This window comes from Pteronotus mesoamericanus, unplaced genomic scaffold (assembly GCF_021234165.1).
Source record: "Pteronotus mesoamericanus isolate MK-2021 breed Mesoamerican mustached bat unplaced genomic scaffold, CSHL_Meso_final scaffold_36, whole genome shotgun sequence".
Taxonomy (NCBI): Eukaryota; Metazoa; Chordata; class Mammalia; order Chiroptera; family Mormoopidae; genus Pteronotus; species Pteronotus mesoamericanus.
In genome coordinates, this window is record NW_026555313.1 from 8,150,560 (window position 1) to 8,172,722 (window position 22,163).

Sequence of the window (22,163 nt, forward strand, 5' to 3'; positions counted from 1 at the left end):
ATGTTGCCAAAATATGCCAAACAACTTTATGAGATCTGGATTAAAGCATAGCCATATATGTATATTATCTGTAGTATTAGTTAAATTTTTACTACTATTCCTTGACTAAAATGCTCCTAACAGTATTCCTAACACTTATCTACTTATTGTATTCTTTCAATATTTGTATTATTATCAATGTTTTTCTTTTTATTGAACTCTAAAGTTCTTAATTGTTTACATAAACAGTTCTTACAATCATCATTTTTTAAATTTCACTCTTGCAATAATGAATACATACCAAAAATTAGACCAAAATGATTTTATCATATAAGCACATAGGTGTTATTTTCACTCTTAAGTGGCATATAAAATGCCTATCTAAATATGATAGTAAATAATCTAATATTAAAATAAATATAAATGTCATGTCTTGTTGACATTAAGAGCTTTGTTCCACTTATTAAATAGGGTAATGACCCTATTTGTGCCTATAGAAATACTTATATTGCTCATATTTAGGCTGTCAGGACAATTTTAAAGTAGGCATTTATTCATTGGGCAAACAAGAAAGTGAAGGCAAATAATAAGTCTTGGTCAAATACTGAAGCTAAACTGAATTTTATTTTTAATAAACATCAAGATGCTATAAAGAAAAATACACATTAAAGGAGCTAGAAAGTGAGTAGGTTGGAGAGGTTAACGCTTTAGTATGAGTGGTCAAGTTAAGTCTATTTTAATGGACAATATCTAAGTAGTCTTAAATGAAGTTAGAAAGCAAAACCTGAACATCTAGGGGGTAAATCCAGGCAAAGAGATTGGCAAATGCAAAATCTTTAACAAAGGAATGTATGTTGCCTGCGTAAGGAATAAAAAGGAAGCCAGGGTGGCTAGAACACGTATATAAAGGGCAGTGCTACCGGAAAGGAGGATACTGCGTCCCCAGCGTCCCTGACAGAGATTCCTGAAATTTAAAGCCTCTTGCTAAGAGGCTTTAGACTGAGTCTTAGTGAAAGGAAATCAGCAGATGATTGAGATTAGGGGATTAAAAGGTTATTCTGTTGTTGTGTGAAGAACATACTATAGGAAAGAAGGGAAGCAAGCTAAGCCAAGTGAGGTTATAATGGTGTTATGGATTAAGGGTGGCTGTGGGAGTGAAGAAATGGTAAATTTTGATATTAGACCTATGGATTTGGCTGTGGGACATGGAAGAGAGATGGGAAGAATGATTTCAAGGTTTTGGCCCAAGCAGTTGGTTGAGTTTTTCACTGAGTTGAAGGATACTGGTGATAGAGCAGGTTTCTTAGGGAAGAGGAAGATGGTTTTACAAATTAAGAGTTCTGATTTAAACATGTTAAGCTTAGATACCATTTTAGACATTAAGGTGAAAAGGTCAGAGAAGCAGGTGAAGGATGGAGGTTGGAGTAAGAGCTTCAAAATTGGGAGTCAATCAGCATATAAAGATGGTCTTTAAAAATATTAGGACTGACCAAATAGCGGGCCCTGATACACTCCAATACTGAGAAATCGAGTTAAGGATGAGGAGTCAATAATGAAGACCAAGTAGTACTAGTCAGGAAGACAAATGAAAGACTTGGGAGACTGTGGTGAACAAGAAACCAAAAGAAGAAAGTGTTTTAAAAGGGCCAAAGTCATCAACTGTGTATTCTAATAGGTGTACGTATTAAGGGTAGAAGAAAAGTAAAGGTATCCTTTTTTAAAGGTAAGATAAATTATATTTTGTTTGTTCCTAATCAGTTAAGTCCACGTCTATTAAGTTAATACTGTAAACAAGCTAGCAAAACTCATTTTATTCAAGACAGTTCTAGATGCTAAAGTTTTCTTCCTCAGCTCATTTGTACAGCTTGAGGTTTGGGTTTTTGGTTTTTTGGGTTTTTTTAGTCGACTATGCAATGTGAGCGACCATTAACAGAACCCAATTACAGAGTGGTTCACATTTTAAAAATTAGACCAGTTGACTACAGTTAGAAGACGTAAGCCTTCTAGGTATCTATCATGCCCTTACCAAATTCATATTAGATGTTAATTTGTCCCGAAAGCTGTATTCATTATTACACCACATGATCATAATTTGTTCTTCTTAAAAAGTTTATCTTAGCTACTTTGTTTTTTAAAGCAATGAGAATTGTGTAACAGGCTTTGAATTTCATAAGTACCTAGGTTTACTACTAATGTTCTGTTTGTTTTGGATATCTCATTAATTTGAGTGACATTTTGTAGTTTGCTTTTTCCTTATTTTGTTAAAGATTGGGGTTGTTTTTTGTTTGGGGTTTTTAAAAAATATTTTTGACAAATATTTTGACAACTATTATTTTTGACAATCTAATGTTAATAATCATTAAAGTGGGACCCAAAATACTGGAAATTTTTGTTTTTCTTTTTTATATCATTTGCAATTTGCCTAATAAATAATCAGGGGTAAACCTTAGTCTTTTAAGACACCGGAAGCAGTTACCAAGAATGCCTAACAATAGATTGCAAATAGTTTGAAAATCCTTCAAAAGTGTTATTTTTCAACCCTGTGGAAGCAGGTACTGTACTCACTATGCCAAGGTTTACAACAGGAAGAAAATAGCCCTTGCCCATGTGACTCGGTTGGAGGAGCATCATCCCATACACCAAAAAGTTGCTAATTCAGTTGCTGATCAAGGCACATACCTAAGTTGCAGCTCAATCTCCATTCAGGGAATGTATGGGATGCAACCAATTGATGTTTCTCTTTCAGATTGATGTTTCTTTCTGTCCTCCTCTCCCTTCCTTTCTCTCTAAAATCAATAAACATAGTTTTAAAAAACAAGAAGAAAATATTAATTGACATTATGTAGAAAAATTAGGATATTAAGTTTAAAGAAATAGAAAGAAAAGGGAAGAGATTATTATCTGTAGTTTTTTCCACTGAAATAAATGTGAGTGTTCATGTTGTATATATATGTTTCTACAACACCATTTACAATGTCCAGGTCTATTTATAAATCAGTATGTGGGTGATTTTCCTAGTCTAGTTAATACTATTTCTGAAAATATATCTTAAGAAAATACCATCTTACTTTGCTATGGCTCCAGATCTACTTGCTAGTCCTGGCATTCACATTCTACAAAATGGTTAGCATCTTCATAAGGAGTTTAAAAATGAATAAAGGTGAAATTACCAGAAAAATAGGTCTCATTTCCAAATATGATTTTTGTGTTTTAGGAAAAGAAGTATAAGTGATTAAGAAATCTTATCCAGCCTGCCAGGGAACTAGATCACATTGAAGAGTGGTAGGGCAAAAAGTGAAGTCTTGTAGTTTCAGCAGCTTTCAGCATATCTCTAGATTTGATAGAGATGAGAGTGGCTAAGAACATCAGAATGTATTTATAAGCATATAATATTGAAGACTCGCTCAAAAGCCAACACAACCTTTCATTCAAAGTTGGTTGAGATAAATTGCCTAAAAATATGGAAATGGGAAAATGAAAATTTAGGTTTCTTACATGATTTGCTTTGAAACACTGTCAGAAAAGCAACATCAATAAAGTCCTTACTTTATGAAAACTTCAACCAATTCCATGGGGGGAAAGAAGCTTTTGACTTAGCTTGACCAACATGACCATAGATTCTCCTTTTCTTTCTTCATTCCTATCAGTATCATGCAGAGTTTTGTATATTGAAGTAAAACATATAGAAAATTTGTTGTGTTGAAATGGTAGAATTAGGGAAAACCTCTTTGATGAGGTGGTATTTGAACAGAGACTTGAAGAAGGCAAGGAAATTGCTAAAGAAAATTTCAAGCTGAGAGAATAGCAAGTACCGTGAGGCAGAGAGTTTTGAGAAAAGTGGTCAGAAAAGTCAAAGGTTAGAAAGTTATGATTTGGGAGATGAAGGTTGGAATTGGGGCCAGGGCAAGCAATGAGGGTTCTGTATGCTATTGTAAGGATATCAGCTTCTACTGTTACAGAGGTACATGTTATCATTATTCTGTAATTATGTTATGTTACTGATGTGATAGTTATTAATATTAAAGCCATAATTTTATTCACTGAATTTGATTTTGCTCATCCTAAACTCTAAAATTGTCCTGTGCAAGATATGGCAATTTATAACTCATTTTTTTTCCTGAATAATATTAAAATAAATCATCAAGTAGTATTTTTAGTAATTGAAATTTTTCAAAGCTACCAACCGAAAAGTAAACATTGTCAGATTGGCTAAAATAAAATTTAATGGTGATGGCATTAGGCATCAAGGCATTGCACTTTAAGTTAAAAGTAAAATGATGTTGATGGATAAATATATAATATGATAACACTAATCAAAGCAAAGCTTGTGCAACTCTTAATAGCAGGCAAACAGTTTTCAAAACAAGGACTGTAACAAGGGATAATGAGGGTCATATTGTAATGATAAAGTCATCAAGTCATCAAGAGAACACAATACTAAACTTTTACATATCTAATAACAATTTCAAATGCAAAAATGTAAAAATTGATACTTCTGTGAGGAGGAATAGATGAATCCACAAAGTTGGAGATTTCAAAATATGTCTCTCAGTAATTGGCAGAATAAGTAGACAGAAAATCAGTAAGACTATAGAATCCTTGAACATTACTAACTAATTTAACTGATATTTATACACCATTACAACCAGTAACAGAAGAATATACATCCTTTTCAAGTACACACAGAATTTTACCAAGGTAGATCTATACATAGATCAAACTAGTCTGGAATAATCTAAATGTATTTAATCCACACAAAATTGGTCTTTGACAAAAATAAAATTAAGTTAGAATTGAATAACAAAAAGATTTGTAGAAAATCTCCAAATATTTAGAAATTAAATACCTACTTTTAAATAACTCATGGGTCAAAGAAGATATAAAAGAAAATTAGAAATGAACTTAGCTAAATAAAAGTCACACTACAACACATCAAAATCGGGAGATATTGTAAAGAGTTAACGTCAACGTAAATGGATAACCAAACATTAATGGGCAGAATCTTAACTACAATCTATTCAACACACGTTTTAAAACAGTTCTCTAAAATTGGTAGGCAAGGTAACCTTATTAATGAAGTATGTGAAGCAAGAAATTGTTTTTTAAGGATCATATAGTCAAAATGATTAGAGCTGCAGTAAACTGTTTCAACTCAATCTTATTCTCTTGAACTATAGATTTTTCTTAAAAAATTTTTTTTTTTCACTTATTGATTTGAGAGAGAGAAGGAAACAGGAAACGTCGATTTGTGTTCCACTTATTTATCCATTCACTGGTTTGATTCTTGTATGTGCCCTAACCGGGGATCAAACCCACAACCTTGGTGTATTGGGGTGACACTCTAACCAACTGAGTTACCCTGGCCAGGGCAAGTAGGCATATTTTTCATCCAAATTTAGAAGTCTACTTAAAGATGACTTGAGATTGAGAAGCAAAAGATTAAACTTAGAGGGGGGAGGGAATCACTAATTTTTTTCCTTCTATGGTTAGATAATATAATTACTAAACCCAACACTCAAGATTTGAATAATCATATAAACCCAGGTTTGAGTTTAGGAGAAATTCAGACTCAGGGAATGGCAAATATGTAGTAGTATACGCACTATTTCTTTAATTTCGTACAATTTTAGTAAGAAATATTGTACTTGTTTAATGACTCTTAAGGTTTTAAATTCCAGTATAGTTCATGGTAATCCCCTTGCTGTTGAGCTACAGTTTTATTACAGCCTGTTCTATCAATGAATTGAGAAAAGTGTTATACCCTGGGTTATTAACATGCTAATAACTTTTAATGTTTTGTTTACATTGTTTAGTCAAAACAATTACTAGAGGTATTATTTTTATTCTGGATAAATTAGATTTTAATTCTTGATGAATTCTCAGATTTTTAAACCTCTAAATTTATACTAAATAATTTTGAAGAAAAGATGAAGGAATATAAAAGACACATTGAGAAGAACAATTACCTAAATTACTTCTTATTTGCCTTAAACACATTTTTTTCATAGGAACACAGCATTAAAATGAAATAAAATGGCATCAGTTTAGTAATACATTTTATTTTATACTAAATAATTGCTATTACATGTGAATAAAGACAGTCATTAATAAGCTATTGGCCAGACCCAGCTGAAATAATATATTTTGATATTCTTCCTTCAATATTTGTACTATGTATTCAAGTAATGTTTTTACATAAGTAGGTTCATACTATGTAGGCATTTTTATATTCTGGTAAATTGATGAGGTCATGAGCATTTTCCAGTGTCATTAAATGTTCTTCAGATATGACCTTCTATTGTTATACAATTTTGTATTGCATTAATGTACCATTATTTAATTAGCTAATACTTAATTAATAGCTAATTTCTATTTTCTATTATTATTATTCTTCCAATTTCTTAATATTTTAAATAATTTAAAATGAGCAAACCATGTGAAATAACCTCTAGATTATTACCTTAAAATATATTTCAAGAAAAGGAATTACTAATTTGAAATAGCTTGGATATATTTAAAGCTTTGGCACATTTTACCAAATTGCTTTATAGAAATATTGTTCCAGTAAACGTTTCTACTAACATTTTATACATCTTGCATACTTACCAACATTTGAGCATTATCATTCCTCATTCCACCAGTCTTAAAAACATATCTTAGTTTTTAAATTTGTATAACTATTAAGGATGATCCTATCTTACATGTTTCAATAAATATGTAAATCGTCTACTCTTCCGTTAACATTATTAATTCATTTTCTTATTTGTGGAAAATAATTACATTAATTAAATGTTAATGAGGTAAAACTCCATCAGCCACACTCTAATTTTTAATCAATTTGAACATGTGCACACCCGTTTCTGGCAAAAACTCTTTTGCAGTTTTTAAATTCAAAATTAATTTTAAAGACTTTAATGAAATAATAGTGTAATTTGAAATATCCACAGAGTAAATATTTTTAAAAACAACTGTTTTAAAATAACAGGAATAAATATTATGTAATCAAAATTGGCCATGCAAGTATGTTTGTTGACTGTTTAGGTAATAATAGAAGGCTGATAATAGAACAATAGATAATAGAATAAAAATATTGGATAGGGAGTAAATAATATTTGCTCTGCATAATTTTAAATTATTGAATTGAAAATACTTTATGAAGTGTTATTATCATAAAGGATAATATCCAAGAAACAATAATTATACTTTGTTAAATGATCTCTCTTCTACACTTAAAATCAACATGTTTTCAATTGATAGGAAGACGTAGGAACGCTTTTGTTACAGTGTAGGAGTAGCAGTCAAATACATTAAGATAAAATACAAACACACTAGCAGTGGTGATTTTAATTCTCTTATCCTAGACCTGGCTGACAGACGTCAATGCTTGGGTGGATAACAGGGTGTTACAGTACATGAAACACAGCCTTTCAGCACTGTAATAAATTAACACAATTTTTTCTTAGACTGTTTATAAAGCATGCATAATGAATTACTTAGTAAATGAGAATTCTGCATGTTTTTATAGCCAACATTACTATGGTATCATCTCTATGCACTAGCTGAAATAACAGACTGATTGAAAAATCATCAGTAAGCTATCTTCCTCTTAAGGCACATTAGCACCTCCAGGAAATATTACAGAGAAAAAAAATCACATAATGCTGCCTGAGTTTATTTCCTGGCTCCAGCACTAACCATGTGACCTGGGGCCTGACTTTAAGCCCACCATATCTCTATTTCATCATTGTGAAATGGGATATAAATACTAATATTCAGGGTTGTGGTAAGCATAATTTGGTTAATACGTGTTAAAACAAGTTAAAAACAACTTGATGTTGTTTTTGTTACTTGTTCCAAATGGCAATTTAATTATACTCATTAAACATTCTTTATGATTGTGTATTATTTCTCCAAATGCAATGCAATTTCATTTATAAAATGGCAGATATGTAGAAAAGACTACTCAAAAACACCATTTAACAAAAAATTATTTTTCCTGGACATTACCCTCCACTGTAATACTTGACTCAGTAAACAGGCAAAGTCAGTGTCAGATCTAAACCTGGAACCCTAGTTCAGTTTGCGTTGCCGAGACTTGGGGCCCTGGGGACTCCGGATTTAGACCCAGGTGCTCACAGTGTCTCCTCAGCATGCTCTGAGAGGTGAGTCATCTCTAGAAGTGCCAACCCAGCTGAAACACTATGTATTAGACTAATTTTCATATTTTAGACTTTTCATTTTGAATAGATTTTTACCAAAAAGTTATGCAAGGAAGCTTTTTTTTGTGATGAATGGATATGTTAAAAACTGTAGTAAATCTCACGATGTACAGGGGAAATCTTCTTTTACTCTAGACACCATTTAAAAGCATTTGGAAACTGCATAGCTTTCTAAAAATGAAATAACTCTTTAATGGACTTTTTATCTTTCAAATTTACAGAGTGTTAAAATATGTGTGTGTGTCTGTTTTTCTCCTTTAGACCTGGGTAGAGAAAGCAGAAAGACAGGCTCTTCTCTCTGATACACTTGACCTGTCAGAACTCTTTCACCCAGACACATTTCTCAATGCTCTTCGCCAAGAAACTGCAAGGTAATTAAAATGAAATACTTTTTTGTCTGTGAGGGTAATTATACTTTGCTTTATTCACTTCTGATTACATTCCCTCAATTGTCAAGAAATAAATTTATTATTCAATCCAAATAGTTGTGTTATTTCCTAATGCTTGACTTTTAATTACAGTTTACTTTTAGTTTTAAAGTTATTTCTTTAATTATGATGTGTTTTTTATTAGAATTGAAAAAGGTAAGATTTAACTTTTAAAATTTTGGTTATTTATTTATCTAGACCTTTTGTGAACAGTATGGTAGGACAAGGTAAAATGGAGTTAAATAAAGCTAAATGAAATAAAGTACAATTTTGAATATAATTTCTCATACTATCTGCATTTAAAGTGCTCAAATAGCTACATGTGAGTGGTGGCTATTATTTTGGACTGCTTGAAAACAATTTTATCTTTGCAGAAAATTCTGTTGAATAGTGCTAACTAGGCTTTTTGGTAGGGACCAATATTTGATGATAAAGTTATTTTTTGTAGCAAATTTGGATATAATTTCATGTATACTCTATAATTTTTGAAAAAGAATGGGGAAAAAAGGGACACTTCAAAAAATATACTGGACAAAATTTAGTTGTTATTTAGTGACTTAGGAGATTTTAATTTATAATGCCTGAGGATAATATTATACATATTAATATTTCAGTTCAGCTAATAAACATTTATTCCACACCCATCATATGCCTGAATTTGATGATGATGGTCAAAATGGAGGATGCAAAATAAAAGTCCTACCTATAAGGAACTTGTACAGCCTTGAAAATGACACTGTCATAACCAGTTAACTTTAAAAATATATTGTGAATTCTAGCTTCAGAGATTTTTATTACTTGAAGAGTGTAAACATTTTAATTTTAAATAAATAAGAATATATCTATCTTCTATTACTCTTTATATTGTCCCTCCTGAGAATTTTTTCTTTCTAACATTTGATGCTTTATTTTTACAGGGCAATGGGCTGTTCTATGGATAGCCTTAAATTTGTAGCCTCTTGGAAAGGTCGACTGCAAGAAGCAAAGCTTCAGATTAAGGTATTCGGCTAATTTTACATGTTTTTCTGAATCTAAAAATTATATTTTTATTAACTGAGGAAAAGATTCTGTAACTCCAATATCAAAGTCACCTATTTTTATCATGTAAGATTTGCAGAGATAAATTGTATTACCTGTGTGAAAAATCAATGTAAGTTAAGATTTAGCATGAAAACAACTTGTACAAAATACAACTTTTTCTAAGGCAAAAGTAAGAACCTTAGGGATAAAACATTTAAAATAATGGTAAAAAATGGTACAAATCTTGAAGTTATGTTAGATTACCTTTTCTAAAATTCAATTCAATAAATAGTTACTATAAATAAAGGATGTCATATAGCAGCTGAGATTGTGGAGGGATATCTCAGCTACAGAGGACCCCATGAGGAGCGTGGGGCCTCAAACCCAAGCCGGGCCTCCCAGCCCAAAGCACCTGAGGCAGGAAGAGGTGCCCATATAACATCTGACTATCAAAATCAGTGGGGACTCTGTCCACCAGGGAGAGATGGAAGTCTGCTAGAAACCAAGGTGCTTTCTTAAAGGGCCAGCACACAAAATCTCATTCACAGCCACTCACCCTGGGCTCCGAAAGAGGGAGGGTGGGGCAGCCTAGAGTTGTGTGAGAGGAGACTGGGGTTTGTGGCTCTGGGGAGAGAGGTAAAGGGACTGCTACCAGGATCCGTGTATGGAGTCCGTTTCACACACTGCAGATGCCATATTTCACCTGGGGAAATTCAGCATCCCCACCCTGTCCCCCCCGCCCAGCTCACACCTGGGGTGAGGTATAGAAGTCCAGGCAGATCATGGGGTGTTAGTGGTGAATTGTGTGGCTCTGAGGCAAAGGTCATTACCTTACCTTCTCATGACCATTGCACCATCCCCTCCCAGAAGATCCACTGGCACCACCCTCTCAAGTCCTGGTGGCCCCACCCTACTGAGCTTGGGCTCTCCAGAAATTCCTAGCAGAATGTGAGAGGGACTCTGTGGTGTGGCTCTAGGACAGGAACCAGTTTATCCCTTGCAACCGACTGGCGTAGAGCCCCTCCTTCACAAGACCCGGTCTTGGTCTGTTTGGACCTAATAAACTCTGCTGGTCTCACCGTAATAACTCCTTGGGACCCTGCCCCAATCCAAAGGTCTGTGGGCACCCGGTGGGACTTTAGCTGGGTGGCTTCAGACTCAGCAGTGGCACCAAGTTTGAACCTGTCTCAAACCTGCCCCTACCCGGTAACTCACTGAGAACCTACCTCATGCAACTTGAGTACTGCCAGAGGCTCTTTCAGGCCCTGGTCTTCGTGCCCAGCTTGGACTTTCTCATGCACACATAGGTCCAGCAGAGGAAGCTACAAACTATGGATCACTTTGTATCATCAAACACATTCCCCAGGGCCAGTCATAGGCAGCATCTTATATTGACCTGCACTAGAGTCCCTTGCAAGAGGTGCCAGAACAAACAGACCCATTTGTCAGCTTCAGGCAAATAAGAACAGTACCAAATACTTTCACAAGTGGCATATCCAAAGAAAGATCTCAGCAGGCACTAGACGCTACTGAGCCAAAATCCACTTCTTGTGGTCAGCACCTGCAAAGCAATTTTTACACTACAGTCAGGGTTGATTCTCAGTCAGCCAACCTGAGGTTGAACCCACACACAAATGGGCTAATAGCAATCAAGATTCAATTATTTCAGGAGGGCTCACATAACCCACACAAGAGACATTCCGGGGGTACCCAGCTCAGGTGATCAGGGAGACTGCATCTCCTACTATATAAGGCCATCAGAGACATAGCATATCTACCTAATACAAAGAAACAAATATAAAGCAGCAGCCAAAAATGGGTTTGCCCCCATTTTGTTTGGGGACAAACAAACATGCCCCAAATGAAAGAATGGGAAATCTGCAGTAAAAGAGGTAAATTAAATGGAGGCAAGCAATTTATCAGATACAGATTTTTTGAAATGGTTATAATGATGATCAGGGAACTTAAACCTACAACAGCAGAAAAAAGGATATAGAAACCATAAAAAAAGAACCAGTCAGAAATGGAGAATACACAAGAAGGAATAAAAAATAAGTTACATAAAACAGAGGATCAAATCAGTGATTTGGAAGACAATATAGCAGAAAACAGCCATTCAGAGCAACAAAAATAAAAACAAATTTTAAAAAATGAAAATAGTTTAAGTGACCTTTTGGACAACATGAAGAGTAACAACATCCACATCATAGGGGAACCAGAAAGAGAAGATTATTATATGAAATGTTAAAAGAACTTATCTAAGAAAAAGATCAAAACTAGGAACAATAAAATGACAACAAACTCACAACTATCAACAACTGAATGTAAAAATCAAAAACCAACTAAGCAAACAACTAGAGCAAGAACAGAATCACACAAGTGGAGATCACATGGAGGGTTTTCAGTGGGGACGGGGTGGGGGGAGTATGGGGGAAAAAGTAGAGGGAATAAGAAGCATAATTGGTAGGCACAAAATAGACAGGGGGAGGTTAAGAATAGTATAGGAAGAGGAGAAGCCAAAGAACTTATATGTACAGCCTAGGGACATGAACTAAGGTGGGGAGAATGCTGGAGGGAGGGAGGGTGCAGGGCAGAGGGGATAAAGGGGAGGAAAAAATGGAGTAACTGTAATAGCATAATCAATAAAATATGCTTAGAAAAAAAGAAAAGAGAGAGAGCAAAGAATCGAGAATCTGAAGAAATAATGACTGAAAACTTCCTTAACCTTGTAAAGGAAAATGACACACATGTATGGGAAACCCAGAGAGTGACCAACAAGATGGACCCAAAGAGGCCCACACCAAGGCGCATAATAATTAAAGTGGCAAAAGTTAAAGACAAAGAGAGAGTCTTCAAAGCAGCAAGAAAAAGACAGTTACCTCCAAGGTAGCTCCCATAAGACTGTCAGCTGATTATTCAACAGACACATTTAAGGCCAGAAGGGATTTGCATGAAATATCTAAATTGTTGAAAAGCAAGGACCTACAACCATGACTACTTTACCCAGCAAGTCTGTCATTTAAAATTGAAGAAGTAAAGAGCTTCCCAGACATGAAAAAGCTAAGGCAGTTCATTACCACCAAACAATATTATAACGGATGTTGTTAAAGGGTATTCTTTAAGGAAAAAAAAGAAACCACAGAGGAACATAATTAAAAGAAAATCGCAATAAATACATATCTACCAATAATCATTTTAAATGTAAATGGCTTAAAGGCTTCAATCAAACGACATAGGGTAGCTGAATAGAAAAAATAAACATGATCCATAAACATGCTGTCTACAAATGATATAAACATACTAAACATAAAGGCAAGGGAAGATATTTTATGCAAATAGAAATGAAAAAAGCTGAGGTAGCAATACTTATATCAGACAACATAAGAAACAAAGAAGGACACTACATAATGATAAAAGGATCAATGCAACAAGAGGATATAACTCTTGTAAACATTTATGCACCCAGCATAGGAGCACCTACATATTTAAAGTAAATCTTGATGGATATAAAGGGAGAGATCAAAAACACTCATAGTAGTAGTTTTACTACCCCAATCACATCAACAAATGGATAGCCCAGACAGGAAATCTACAAGGAAACAGGCCAGAAATGACACATTACAGCAGGTGGATTCAGTTGATATCTTTGGAAAATTACATCACAAAAAAGCAAAATAAACATTCTTTCCAAGTACACATGGAACATTTTCCTAGGGTAGATCACATGATAGCACACAGAACAAGTCTCAAGAAATTTAAGATTGAAATCATATAAAGCATCTCTTCTTATCATAATGGCATTAAAATAAAAATGAATCAAAAGAAAAATAGAAAACACACCAACACATGGAGGTTAAATAACACATTACTAACCAATGAATGTGTTAACAATTAGATCAAGGAAGAAATGAAAAGATACCCTCAGACAAATGAAAAAAAAAACCAAAAATCCATAATTTATGGAACACAGCAAAAGCATTCCTAAGAGGAAAATTCATAGCATTACAGGCCTGCCTCAAAAAAAAAAACACAAAAAACAAGAAAATCTCAATCTAACTTTACATGTAGAGGAACTTGAAAACAACAATAAAATCCCAAGTGACTAGAAGAGAAGGAATAATAAAGATCAAGGCAGAATGAAAGAGAGTCTAAAAAAAATAGAAAAGATTGATAACCAAGAGCTGGTTCTTTGGAAACATGAACAATATTGACAGACCTTTAGCCAGACTCATGCAGGAAAAAAGATGACCCAAATAAATAAAATCAGAAATGAAAGAGGAGAAATAAAAACTGACACCAAAGAATCCAAAGGATTATAAGAAAATATTATAAACGACTATATGCCGACAATTTGGAAGAAGTGGATAAATGTCTAGAAACAGGATCTTACAAAAGTGAATCAGGAAAAATCCAAAAGTCTTAATAGACTGATTACAACTAATGAAATTGAAGCATTAATTTAAAAACTCCCAACAAACAAAAGTCATCGCCTGAAAGACTTAACAGGTGAACTTTACTAAACATTCTCTGAAGAACTAACACATACCCTTTTCAATCTATTCCAAAATTCAAGAGGAGGGAAGACTTCCAGGTACATTTTACCAGGTCAGCATTATCCTGATTCCAAAATCAGATAAAGACACTACCAAAAAAGAAAGTTGTAGGCCAGTATCTCTGATGAACACAGATGCTAAAATTTTGAGCAAAATATTAGGAAACCATATCCAGCAATAGACTAAAAAAGATTATACACCATGATCAAGTAGAATTTATTCCAGGGATGCATGGTAGGTATATCTGCAGATCAATAAATGTGATATCCCACATAAACAACATGAATGATAAAAATTACATATAATCATATTAATAGATGGAAAAACAAAGAAAATGATCCCAATTGCAGTTGCATCAGAAAAGTATACATAGAAATAAATGTAACCAAGGATATAAATGACCTGTACTCAGAAGAATTGTAAGACTGAAGAAAGAAATTGAAGAAGATACAAATAATTGGAAGCATATACTGTGTTCATGGATAGGAAGAATTAACATCATTAAAATAACTGTACTACCCAAAGCAATCCATATATTCAGTGCAGTTTCTCTCAAGATACCAGTGGCATATTTCATAGAACTAGAATAAGTATTCCAAAAGTTTATATGTAATCATAAAAGATCCTGAATAGCCACCGCAGTCTCGTAAAAGAAAAACAAAGTTGGATGTGTCATGCTACCTGATAGTGGACTATACTACAAGGTCATAGTAATCAAAACATTATGGTACTGTCATAAAAACGGACATGTAGATCAGTGGAACAGAATAGAGAGCTCCAAAATAACCCGTGTCTTTATGGTCAATTGATACTTGACAAAGGAGGCAAGCAAGAACACAATACAGTGGGGCAAAGACAGACAGTCTATTCAATAAATGATGCTGGGAAAATTGAACAGATAACTAGTCCACCGTCTCACATAATTCACAACAGTAAACTTAAAATGTGTTAAAGACTTAAGTGTAAGGCTTGAAATCATAACAATTCTAGAAAATAACATAGGAAATAAAATGTCAGACATTGCTCATAGCAATGCTTTTTCTGATGATATCTCAAGCAAGGGAATCAAACAAAAAAATACTCAAATGGGACTACATCAAACTAAAAAGTTTTTGCACATCAAAGGAAACCATTAACAAAATGAAAAGGCATCCTACTGAATGGGAGAACATATTCATCAGTGATATATCTGGGGTTAATATCCAAAACTTATAAAGAACTTACATAATCCAACACCAAAATGAACATACAATCCAATTTTTAAAAAGGCAAATGATCTGAATAGACACTTCTCCAAACAGGACATACAGGTGGCTCATAGAGATCTAAAAGATGCTCAACATCACTAATCATCAGAAAAATGCAAGTTAAAATCACAGTGAGATAGTAGCTCATGCCTGTCAGGATGACTGTTATCAGTAAATCAACAAACATGTCAGCAAGGATGTGGAGAAAAGGGAACCCTTGTGCACTGTTGGTGGGAATGCAGACTAGTGCAGCCACTGTGGAAAGCAGTATGGAGTTTCCTCAAAAAAAAAATTAAATACAGAACTGCCTTATGACTCAGCAATTCCACTTTTGGGAACATATTCAAAGAAACCTGAAACACCAATTTGAAACATTATATATGCCCCCGTGTTCATTGCAGTGTTATTTACAATAGCCCAGATTTAGAAGTAGCCCACATGCTCACCTGTAGATGAGTGGATGGAAAAGCTCTGGTACATTTACACAATGAAACACTACTTAGCAGTAAAAAAGAAGGAAATACTAATTTTGGTGACAGCATGGATGAACCTGAAGAGTATTATGCTAAGTGAAATAAGCCATTCAGAGAGAGATAAATACCACATAATTTGGAATTTAATGAAGAAAATAAAGTAGAAACAGATCCATAGATAGAACAGACTGACAGCTGTCAGGAAAGAAGTTTGGGGGGCTGGATGGAAAAGGTGAAGGGATTAAGCAAAAACAAAACAACTCATAGACACAGACAACAGTGTGCTGATTACCAGAGCAAAAGAGGAATGAGGGAAGCTAGAAGAGGGTAAAGGTGTAAATAAATGATAACAGAAAGAGATGTCTTTGAGTGATGAACACACAATCCAATGTACAGAAGATATAGAATTGTATACTTGAAGTCTATATAACTTCGAACCAATGATACCCTTATAACTTCAATAAAATTTTTAAAATAGACCAAATCTTGTCCTTGAGGTATTTGCAGTTTGTGAGTACATTGATTTACTATTAAAATCAAGCAATCTATGTTAAAAAAAAAAAAAAAAAAGTTAAGCCATCTTTTGCAGTATAAATTTTCCTAGCTAGCTTTCCTGTTAAAAAGTCATTAGTTTAAAACAGATAATAACAGATTATCATTCAAATGTTAATAATAAAGCTAATGAAAAGATTGTGTAATGGAAATTCTTTTCCAAACTCCAACCCTCTTTCACATCAGTAGCATTCTCTACCATTCTTCTTTCCTATTCCCACATGTAGAAATCGCCTCATCATTTTTTCCTACTGCTGATACGTTGCATATTGTAGTATGGTTATCTCCATACACTCATATTGGTCTGTCTTATGAGACTCTAATGTTATTAAAGACAAAGACTGTCTGATCTTTTCTTCAGATCCCCAGTATCTAGTCCTGTGCATTATATTCAATTATTTTTTAAATAAATTAAATGTAAGACAGTAGTTCTTTAACTTAATCTTAGTCAACTAGCTTTTCAGAAGTTCTGTTTATATAGTTCTAGTTCCCAGCTGAACAATTTTTTTGTATCACTACCACTATTTAACATACTATATAGTTTATTATGTTTGTTGTTTATCTTACTGTACTAGAATATAAGTCCTATGAGAATAGGGTTTTTTTTTTCCTGTTTGGTTGTATGTAAAATGTCTCAAACAATAGGATTCAGTTAAACCCTTATCGAATTGTTACTTGAGGGCATATAGTATATAGATGAGGCACTGTAGTAGGTTTTATTAGCATCAGCTATAATGGAATAGTGTGGCAGAAATTTGACCATTAACAGTAAGCTAGATGTTTCTTTTCTTAGCTGTATAGATTGCTACAAAAATTTCCCTTGAAGCTGAAAGACTTAGAAAGGTTCTCTTTCATCCCTTGCATTTTATTTTAAACTTAGCCTCTAGCCATAACACGAACTACCTTAGCTATTACTGGTGGTCATGCACTGTTGCCCAGATGTTAAGGAGAGGAAGGGCACACACGATATGTAATCAGGAACCATGTATTTTACCTGATTTGTTGAGTCCGGCAGCTCAGATATAGTATATAGTATCATTGTTCAGATATAGTGCTATAAAAAGCATGGGAAACTCACTTTATTCTGTGTCAAGGTTGTTAATAGCTCCAGAACTATGTTGCCCCTATTCTTACAAATCAGGAATAAAATTATCTACAACCAGAAAATCTTAACCTTACATGTTGTTTTGTAGATGGTGAAAAAGGCTGACAGTAAAACAAGATTCTTATCTTGGTTCTTAAAAAAAGAGCCATGTGACTTTTTAAAGCAATTAATGGAGCAGTTTGGGCATCTGTTGTCTCATTATCAATAGATTTGAACAACTTCCTTGACACACTTATTATGGGGATCTCTGAAAATATATGTTTGTAATTTTTATTATTTCTCTTAATTTGGATTGTTTTATTAGGCAATATTTATTTTTTAATTAGAAACAAAAGTGTTTTAATATAAAGTTCTCTACTTTTATTTAGTAAAGAAAAATTCTTACATTTTTCATTTAGCATTCATAAGATATATTGTTAAAAACTAAAAGTCACTCATATATAAATATATTTATATTTAGGAATGTTTTAAGTTTAATATACCTACAACTTTAAGTAAAAAAAGCCATCTTTGCACATGAGGTTTAAGGTAATTCAATAAACGTTTTCATCTCCTGCCTCCTTATTTACGTCAGCTATACAAGCACATTTTCTAACCTTCTCTCCTATAGTTTCCAGGAATATATTTGTCAGATAAGAAGTCTTCGTCAGCTCCTTAGTGTTTGTACTTGGTAAATTCAGCAAGTTAAGTAATCCACTTAAGTTCTTATTAATCACAATTTTAACAAAAGTATTATTTCAATAGGAGAACTTTGGATTTGAATTATATTTGAATTTTACTGTCACTCTACAATTTAATCGGTTTTGAATTTTTCAGTATCTACCATGCAAGACTGAATTAAATTAGTAAAATGTTCAAGCAAGGCTATCGTTTTCCACATGATATCTCAAACCCTCTAGATCCACTTAAGAGAATGCGTGCACGCACGCATGTGTGTGTAATTTGTTAAACAGAAATTTTAAAACTTGGTACTGGAAAATGCATAAATCAGGCTCCCGTTCAGTCCTCACAATTGACCTTGTCCTTGGATGAGAGAGAGGATTGCCCTGGCGAACCTAGGGGGCTCTTACCTACCTCTTTTCCTACTACTGGCATCACACACAAAAGGCAAAACGACTCTTCTGCCTTGGTAAGTCAGGCCATTACTGCTGCATTCTAGGCATGATTCCCTAGAGTACCTGAAAGAGGCTGCTTCTTTGGGACATGGTAGTTGTAGAGCCACTGTGCTTGCCAGTTGACCTCCGCTGCTTCATGCCAGGCTAGAAACTGCCCCTATACCAAGTTGTTACTATACTGTTTCATATTCCAGTTCCCTTCCTCATAGAGTTTATTAGGAGACAAATGTTAAAGGAGTGAAGAAATTAGACACTTAGACATTTGAAGTTTCATGAGGAAAACATGCCCATCAGTTGTGGGAGTTATGAGGTTTAGATAGCATCCTCCTTGAATGAGTGTGAGCTGCCAGTTGTGGCAATATGCCCAGCAGTGGAAAAACTTCCAGAAAATAAACAAACACAAAAACAAACTAAACAAAAAGCTCTTAAACTATCAAGTTTAAGGCATGAAATGAAAATATAAGAATCTCAACAGACTAAGTAATGCTGTGGCATAGTGTAAATTCTTATACATGATGAATGGGCATATAGATTGATAGAATTACTTTTGGGAATAATTTGCCAATATTATGGAAAGTGAGAATATAATCAATCTAGCAATTTCATCTCTCTCTAGAGAAGGTCATGCAAAGGTATATAAGCATACATTTTATGTTTATTTTAGTGTTATACTAGTACACAACAACATGACTTAAATGTTCATTAGTAGAAGAATGGATAAATAATAATTTGTTGTATGTTAATACAGCAAAATATTTTGCAGCTGTTAAAAATGGAAGAATAAAATGAATGCCCCTAGACCAATGATGAAAGAAGAGAGTAGGTAACAAAATGGTATAACAGAGTCTGTTACCCTTTACACACAATTTGGAAATCTGAAAAAAATACCACTTATTTTAGTCTGTCCAGAAAAAGTCCAGCCATTGTTATTATAACAAGAACAGTTTGCATGACATCCACATAACCTGGAAGCAAAGGAGAGTGGACTGGAATGTGTGTGCATGAATATTGACCACCTCTCTGTACTAGTCATTGGGGGTGGTAGACACCATTGGGTGAGTGTGTGTCCTGTGTGGTCATCACATTCAAAATGACTGAGCAAGCAGACCAATGAATCTGCATCAGAATTTGCGATAAGCTTGAACATTCCTCTGCGGAAACTATTTGGATGGTTCAAAAGGCTGCAGCTATGGGCAACTGGTGATTGGCAGCTTCATCATGACAACGCACGCACTCCTGCATCACGTCTGGTGCAGAGTTCTTTGGTGAAACATCAAATCACCCAAGTGACTCAGACCCCTACAGCCCTGATTTGGCACCCTGTGACTTCTGGCTCTTCCCAAAACTAAAATCATCTTTAAAAGGGAAGAGATTTCAGACCTCCGATGATATTCAGGAAAACACGATGGGGCAGCTGATGTCATTGGATAACTAGATGAGGTCCCAAGGGGCCTATTTTGAAGGGGACTGAGCCATCATTGTCCTAGGTACAATGTTTCTTTTATCTTACATCATCTTCAGTAAATGTCTCTACTTTTCATAGTGTATGGCTGGATACTTTCTGGACATAGCTCATAAACACTCATGTAAAACTAAATTCAGGATAATGACTGGGTCAGGTGAGAGCAGAATAGAAACAGGAAAAGCAAGGTATATCCAGAGGATTTCAACTATATCTGTTATGTTTTATTTGCTTAGAAATATGGAATAAACATGGCTGCATGTGAAAGTGTAGTGAAAATGAATGGTTGGAATGTATAAATTAAAAAATGTTTTTATGATTTTATGTGTGTTTGAAATATTTTGTAAGTTTTAAAAGGAGGGTGCTGGCAAATAAAGCCACATAATAACTTATCAAAATAAAACTGAGTTTAACATGAAATTTACTGTTAAATTCAAGTTAAAACCCGAAGTATGCAAGAAATTCACCCCTTTGTTCATAGCAGCACTATATACAATAACCAAGTGGTGGAAATGGCCAAAGTGCCAATCAGTTAAATGAATGGATTAAAAAACTGGTACATTTACACAGTAGAATACCAGGCAGCAGAAAAAAAGAAGGAACTCCTACCTTTTGCAACAGCATGGATGGAGCTGGAGACTACTATGCTAAGTGGAAATAAGCCAGTTGGTGAAAGACAAATATCATATAATCCACTAATAGAGGAATCTAATGAACAAAATAAACTAATGTGCAAAACAACTAGAGACATGGAAACAGGGAACAGGCTGACAGCTGGCAGAGGAATAGCGGGGTGGAATGATAGAAAGAAGGGGAAGAGATTAGTCAAAAATCATGTATGAATGACCCATGGACATGGACAGCAGTGTGAGGATGGACTCTCGCGTGTCAGGGTGGGCTGGACGGAGAAGGAAGAAGGGGGGAAAATTGGGACAACTGTAACAGAATAAACAAGAATTAAAAACTAAAAAGAAATTCATCATATGAAATAATGGCTTTAGTTATGTTTTTAATTAACAAATTTACTACTGCTAACCTCTTTTGAGGTGAGAAACTAAAAGTTGAATAAGATCTTTTATAAATATCCCTTTCAGAGTTGACTGAGTCATGGTGATTAGTTATTTGGACTATATGTATGCATTTGTGGTCATCCTGATCCACACTATCCCTTTTAATGATGTTTTGAAACTAAACAAAACCAAATTTTCTTTTAAATTTTCAGACGTTTTAATCAGTTTCACTTGTGACTAACATTATTTGAGTGCAGATTTTTTCTTTTTGGTTTAGTGATTTTACTGTTTATATTCTGCTAAATTGAAAACTATGCATTTATTATCAAACCAAGAATAATTAGAGGAAATTATCTTATGACAGAGATGCACATTTAGATGCCTTTCACTTAATTATTTGCATTTGACTCAAATTGTACATTTGTACAAATGTCAAGAGACAGCCTGAACAATGTGGTTCTTTTAATATAATATAAACAAATGAGCTGTCACTTCAATTATTATTTCTTTGCATCCAAGGGATATGTGTCATGCACAGTAAGGCATTAATGGCTAACACAGACTTTTAACAAACTTAGTAAAAAGGGTGAAGTATGCCCCATAAGTGTGTGTGCATTTAGCATTTTTAAATTGTTTACCATTTGATGGGTGTGAACAAGAAAGTGGAATTACACTAATGATAAAATTAGAAAGCATGCTCTTACATATCACCTAGCCCTTTGATGTATAAATAAAGCAATAGAGTAGACAATTATCCAGAGCAATTTTGGAAAATATTTTGCGTATTAAATATTTTAGGAAAAAGTTTTTTGACTGAAATTATTCAAATAATTTCCATTCAGACCTTTACTTTGCCTCACTTAAATGGATACACTATATAAAATAATTCTAAATGTCTTGTAATTAGGAGATGGATTAGATGAATGAACAATAATAGCTAATGCTTACGAGCATTTACTCTATATCAGGCAATTTTCCAAGTATTTAAAATACATTATTA

The 22,163-nt window shown here is 34.0% G+C and overlaps 1 protein-coding gene across 1 annotated transcript in view; it reads left to right on the forward strand.

Annotated features, from left to right (window-relative positions):
• Nucleotides 1-22,163, forward strand: part of DYNC2H1 (dynein cytoplasmic 2 heavy chain 1) — a 315,287-nt gene that overhangs the window by 277,681 nt on the left and 15,443 nt on the right. Inside the window, exons 87-88 of the mRNA XM_054592495.1 lie at nt 8,460-8,569; nt 9,544-9,625. Coding sequence (XP_054448470.1) covers nt 8,460-8,569; nt 9,544-9,625 — 192 coding nt within the window. The remainder of the gene's footprint in view (nt 1-8,459; nt 8,570-9,543; nt 9,626-22,163) is intronic.